Below are 6702 nucleotides of genomic sequence, written 5' to 3'. Positions count from 1 at the left end.
TGTATATGTATATTTATTTATTTATTTATTTATGCACCATTCTACCTCCATGTATGCCTACAGGCCAGAAGACGGCATCAGATCTCATTACAGATGATTGTGAGCCACCATGTGGTTGCTGGGAATTGAACTCATGACCTCTGGAAGAGCAGCTAGTGCTCTTATCCTCTGAGCCATCTCTCCAGCCCTGTGAATGATTTTTAAGGTATAAAGGGCCTTCAGATTTCTCAGCATCCTTGCTGACCTCTGTTTTCACTTTCCCTTGACCAGGCTGCCGTTTCTCCTGTGTTTCAATCATCTAGTCTTCTGCACTGTGGCTTCCTTTCGTGGTACTTCCTGATCCTGTTTCACAGCTGAGAGTGAACTCACTACCTCACCTTAGGAATCTCCTCCTATATTTTCCCTACCCCTTTGGCCTTCTTGCCTTCTATAAGTATTATCACCAAAAGCCATTGTGTTTCAGGCTGCTGACTTCTTATTGCCTGCCCTGTTCATAGGATTCACTCTGACCTTTATTGCATTTTCTCGGTTACACTCTGTCTCTTTACTGCTGGCCTCTGCACGTGTACACCTTCATGTGTACATGTATATATACACATACACCACCACACTTGTACACACAAAATAATAAAAGTTAAGTGGAAAGGGAAAGAGACTTTTGGGAGGGAAGAGGAAGGAAAAGAGGTCATGGAGAAGCGAATATGGTCCGTGTGCATTATATATGTGAATGAAGATGTCAGAACCAAACCTGTTAGTTGTTTTATAAGTGAATGTGTGCTTAGAAATTAAATTGTTAGAGGACTGTTGTAGAATATTATTTTAAGGTATGTTATTTTTTTATGCTGTGGAACATTTGTTTAATGATGCAAAGATGTGTTTGATTAAATGAAATTCACCTGTGGTCAGGAGGCTGCGTCAGCAACTAGCTGACAGGAAGTTGTAGGGAGGAGCCCGGTGGAGAAGGGCTTTTAAAGAGAGGCAAGGAGACACACGAGAACTTCTTGAGAGACACGAGGAGGTAAACTTGGGGAGCAGAATTCCACCTCAGCTTTTGAGTCTTGAGTTCTTTAGAGGGACAGAGATTTAGATAAATTCCCTTTGTAGCTTTGAAAGAGTTGGTGCCTGAGGGAACAGAATTTCAACACTGTTGCTGGTACCAGCAGAGTGGCAGTTGCTGACTAGGATAGCTATAGCTTAAAAGGCAGCAACAATTTAAAAAGAGGACAATTGGCGCCCCATGTTAGGCACCAAAATGTTTTTTTTTTCTCTTGGCTTTTTGAGGGGGCCCTCCACCCAGCTCCCAAATAAATCACACATAGAGGCTTATTCTTAGTTAGGAATGATCACCCTTGGCATGTTTCTAGCCAACTTTTCTTAAATTATCCTAATTACCTTTTGCCTCTGGGCTTTTTTCCTTCTCTTCCTTCTGTATATCTCACTTTCACTCTTACCCCATGGGTGGCTGAGTGGCTGGCCCCACGTCCTCCTCCCCTCCTTTCTCCTATTTATTCTCTCTGCCTGCCAGGCCCTCATAGCCTTGCTCCTGTCTCACTATTGGCTGTTCAGCTTTTTATTAGACCATCAGGTGTTTTAGACAGGTAACGAAACACAGCTTCACAGAGTTAAAGAAATGCAGCATAAACAAAAGCAACACACCTTAAAATAATATTCCCCTACAAAGGACCAGTACAGTAAAATAGTTCTAACTAGGCTTGGAGTTTGGGATTTATTGTTTTGTTTTTATGTATATAAATGTTTTGTCTGTGTGTATGTATGTCTCTGCAACATATGCACGCCTGATACCTCCAGAAGTCAGAGGAGGGTATCAGATCCCCTAGAACTGGAGTTATGGATGATTTTGAGTCACTGTGTAGGTGATGGGAACTGAACTCCACTCCTCTGCAAGAGCAACCAGTGCTCCTAACCCTGATCCGTCTTTCCAAGACCCCTAAACTTGGAGTTTTTACTGTTTTATTCCATCTGTTTATAACTATCAGTCTGTGAGCTAGTTTTAATTCTTAAACAAGGGAGGTTTTTCTTTTTGTGATTAAACAAAATATTCCCCCTTAAGCACTCATCAAGTGGCTGTTGACACCAGTAATATATGTATTTATCTTGATGACATACAGATATTTGAAGTGTCACCTGGGTGTGGAGACTTTCAGTAAAGCCTTTTAAGCCTGTGTCTGTCCTGGAGCCTTGGGAGTCAGTAAGGCTGTCTCTGCTTAGGGCTGAGATTACAAACATCTGCAAACCTGACCGCCAAGTGTCTTGTAATGATTCCAGCTCAGGCTGCTCACACTAAACACCACCCTGCATTTGTTTGTGGGTTTTTAACATTCAAAAGAAGATGTTAATGGCTGAGGCTCAGAGATCAAGTCAGAGTAGTTCACTCCGCATTTTGTTTTCTTTAGTTTAGCCATTCTTAAACTTTTGAGGTCACGGCCCTTTCTGACCACCTAGTTAAATCTACAGAGCCATATAGAATCAAATACATGATTTCAGGGAATCTGGTGGCCCTCTGAGGTTCTCCTCCACCTCAGTCAGTTTAGTTAGCTATCTTAAGCCAAATATGTCATTTACTGCACTGCTGGGTCCCCTTGTCACCATTGTAGTTTCCTCCCGGTACACACAGGAAGCAGGCCAAGGCTCGTTGTGTCGCTACTGTTAAAGCCATTTTGCCCCCTACCGGTACACACTTACTTCCTTTTGTGGAAACAGAAGTACATAGGGGTGAATCTGAGAGGTTCTGCCCAAGAAGAGGAAAAGCTGTTAGATGCATTAGTAAATACCTGCAGAGAGGAGCCAAGTCAAGTACTGCCTGTTCAGCACTGAGCTCTCTGCCCAGTTAAAGAATTTCTTCTGGGTTATGTATGAGCAGTTTGTAACAGGGCCATACCTTGTTATTTCATAAAATAAAGAAGCCCGTGTCTCCCTCCATACTTTGATACTCAAAGGAGAAGCTCTCAAGAGTTATGGATTCTTGGAGTTGACAGTCTAGATTTGGGGCTTTGCTGGGCTGCTCTGCAAAAGGAAGAATAAGATATCTTCATAAAGTGTGTGGGCCTGCGCTTTTTCAGGGCAGATAGTCACAAGAGGAATACATTTGAAGACTCTCTGGCCTCTCGGTTCTTATACCTTTGTTTGCAGTCAAACCCTAATTTATGCAGAAAAGCAGAATATTTTAAGTGTTCTGAAAATAATCACAGTTTAAGTGATTGTAGGTAAAAGTAATTGCCAACATCATAGAGAATGGCATGTGCCAGTGGGGCTCACAGTTGACGTGCAGATAGAGTGTGTGAGCCGCCAGTCAGCTGAAGGAGGTGGTCACAGGAAATCGAGTTCAAAGCTTGCTCAAGGTCATAGGTAGGACTAGTTGAGGAATTGGGAACAGGCGTGAGTGCTAACCCAGTGCTCTTTCTGGTTCCTCCAACCCTTGCTACACAGGTGAACGACCTTGCCTCTGTCTTTCCATGACACGTGCTTGTCTCCTTAGCAATTATTCTGAGAAGGTGGTTATTTAGTGCAGATGTGATCCCAGTCAAACAGCAGAAGCGTTTCCCAGAAACTTGCTAGAAATGCAGATTCTCAGGCCCTGCCTGGGAACAAACCAGAAACTGTAGGAATGAGCTCAGCGGTTCTCTAGCACACCCTCTGGCGACCCTGATCCATGTGGAAGGCATGTGCATGTCATTCTCAAGAGGGAGCACTGGAAACAGGAGGCCTTTCCTGTGGCTGACAGGGAAAAGGTGATCTTAAATGTCTAGTTCTGTAACGGTGGATGTGAAGTGAGACCACCCAGTCATGGCAGATTGTTGCTAACTCCGGAGCTGCTAAGCCTTCGCTGTGGGAGAACTTGCTGCTGGACTAGACCCACAAGGGAAGCATTTGATCTTGTCCCTTTGCTCCTTGTAGATAACAGTCGCTTTCTTTTGTCTTTCAGCCCATGGACCAAGCTTCTCTCAAAAATAGCGATGTTCTGGTTCTCACAGGGCTGACGCAGATCCCCACTGCCAACCCCGACGGCATGGTGGGCGAGTTCTGCAGCAACCTTGGTAAGGGACTTCTCAAGACTGAACTTGGGGTCTGCATCCTAGGCTTATTTCTCATTCGAGCTTCACCCTTCCCTCCAGTCCTGCCCTCTGGTGTCTCTTTGAAGCCTCCCTGCTCTCACTGATTTCCACTTCTAGGTTCCTCCTTGAAATGCACTGTTGTCCAAAGGAGCCATTCCTAAGGATTGTAAATCTAAAAATGTGCTAAGAGTTATACAGCCATACATCAGAATTGGTAGCAGCTTCTAGAAACATCGCATTCTCTCACAGACCGTGTTGGCTAACCCCTTCCTGTGGTGGGTCTGGCAGGAGATGCAAGCTCATACATCGCAGCGGGAGAGTCACACCCCCTCACACTGCTTTGCAAATACTAGCTCAGCAATGACTCACACTTGAAATTCACACCAGTGAAAAGATGGATGCATGGAATTGTTCTTGCTGATGTTTGGTTGCTTTTATTTTTCCTTCTTTTGGGAAAAGACTAAATTGAAAGCCCTATGGATGGTTTCTGTCTGGAAAACATTTTTTCCCCTTGGTAAAATTGTCAGTGAAACTTGCAATCCCATTCCTGTCTTAGGAAAGAAGGATGGCTCCTGTCTATGTCTGTGCAGGCTGCTACGACAAAGTATCATCATCGGGGTCGGGGTACAAACTGACAATGTGACCACCTCGTAAACTGTCAAGGGAAGGCTTTTATTGTAGATATGAGAGAAAGAGCAGCAAGAGGCATCTGGAAGAGTCCAGAGGAGAGAGAAAAAGAAGTAGACTGAACATGGCCAGAACTGTCTGTGAGAGAGGGGAGAACAGAGAACACAGTGAGAGAGAAGCAGGAATGGAGCGAGGGGTGGGGGAGCCTAGGAGGCGAAGGGTGCTTAAGGTGGAAGAGGAGGTGAGAAGGGCCAGGGTGCTAACATAGACTCTGAAATGTGTAACGGGTACTTGTGATACTGAGGGAGCCTGGAGGCCAGCATGGACTTTGATATGCCAATAGACACCACAGTAGCCATGTGTCCCTTCTGCCAGAAGTAAAGGAAATGACTCCATTTGGTAGATGGGAACCGGTTTCATAGCCACCAGAAATCCTTTTATTGTCCAGATTGAGCTCATTTCTGTATGATATCTGGACTGCCTTTTAGAGTTTGGGGACTGGAGTTTCCTTTGGATCTAACAGTTGGGTGACTTAGGCAGTGAGCATTTGTCTCACAGCCCTGAGACAGAAATGAGACCCAGAGGACCACACGTTTCCTGCATCCTCACAGGGAGCAAAGAAAGCTCATCTTCTTTCATCTTCTTACAGAGGCTATTCTCATCTTGGGGTCTCTGCCTCCATGAGCTCATCTGAATATAATCACCTCCTCCTCAGGTCCCTACTGATCATCATGTTGGCCATCTGGCTGCCGCTAGCTTGGCAGAGCAAGAGGCACAAAACGTTAAGTCTGAGCTAGCTACCCAAGAGGGAGGGGTTAAGGGGCTGACCTTCACCTTCTGGTATTACTCTGGCTCCCGGAAGAAGTGGTCATCTACACGGAAGGCACTGACCTTTGAAATCACCCGAGCCTTGCTACCAATCATACCCTGTTTTTATTCTTTGTCTTGTAAAGCTGTGGGAAAGTGGGCTGGTCTCAGAGAGCTTCTGGGTTTTGTGTATTTGTTAGTAATCTAGAACCCCTGACTCCAGGAACTTTAGATTTGGGGGTACTGTGTCAGGTGGGGATCCTCAAGATCATCGAGGGTAGCTAATGAAAATGTAAACTTGAAGGTCCTGTCACAGATCCGCTAGGCTGGGAAAGGAAGGACCTAGAAGAAAAGCTGCGCATTCAGCGTATTCTCCAGACGATTGTTAGACAAACTAGAGCTTGACAAGCTCGGTCCTCACTCGGTCCTCACATAACTAATGAGGAAACTGAGGCCCAGCCAGGTTGAAGTGGTAAACTAGTGGCCCTTACTGTGTTATCTGGGCAAAAGCAGACTAGAGCCGACCTCTCTGAAGTGTTGCCTTCATCCCATGCTCTAATGGCAGCAATCACAGCCTCTGGGAAACTTGTCCATCACAGTAGGAGTGGGCAGGGCTCATGGGACCAGACTTCAGCTCCCACACCCAAAGCCACTTGCTTCCGTTGTTTTACAAACAAAAGTAGACTTGACTTTACAGTTTTTCAGCCAGTCATACTTTTAACACATTACAGCCCATAAGTTGCGATTAATTCAATGTTCTACACTAAGTTTCAGTGTTTGAGAGATAGTTTCTTACAGACATACCAGTGAGAGAAAATGTAATGAAAAGAACTTAAATGGAAACAGTTTATTTCCATCTGGCTCACTCAGCCATGACGAGGGACTAAGCAGAGACATCCTGCAAATTTTAATAGGATTTAAAAGAAGGAGCTGCTGGAAGTTCGGGTTCACTGCAGTCATTAAAATCCACACCAAAGCTGGGCGGTGGTGGCTCACGCCTTTAATCCCAGCACTCGGGAGGCAGAGGCATGCAGATCTGTGTGAGTTCCAGGCCAGCCTGGTCTACAGAGCTAATTCCAGGACAACTAGAACTGCTACACAGGGAAACCCTATCTTGAAAAACCAAAAATAAAAATTAAAAAAAATATTCTGCTAGGCAGCAGTGGCTCACACCTTTAACACCAGCACTTGGGAG

The 6702-nt window shown here is 45.0% G+C and overlaps 1 protein-coding gene across 1 annotated transcript in view; it reads left to right on the top strand.

Moving 5' to 3' along the window:
- Positions 1–6702, top strand: part of LOC101982396 (integrator complex subunit 9) — a 54584-nt gene that overhangs the window by 24964 nt on the left and 22918 nt on the right. The window contains exon 6 of the mRNA XM_026783168.1: positions 3944–4055. Within this exon, the coding sequence (XP_026638969.1) occupies positions 3944–4055 (112 nt within the window). The remainder of the gene's footprint in view (positions 1–3943; positions 4056–6702) is intronic.

Source organism: Microtus ochrogaster, chromosome 17 (assembly GCF_000317375.1).
Source record: "Microtus ochrogaster isolate Prairie Vole_2 chromosome 17, MicOch1.0, whole genome shotgun sequence".
NCBI lineage: Eukaryota > Metazoa > Chordata > Mammalia > Rodentia > Cricetidae > Microtus > Microtus ochrogaster.
Note: the sequence above shows the minus strand (reverse complement) of the source record. Positions and strands in the feature narration are given on the sequence as shown.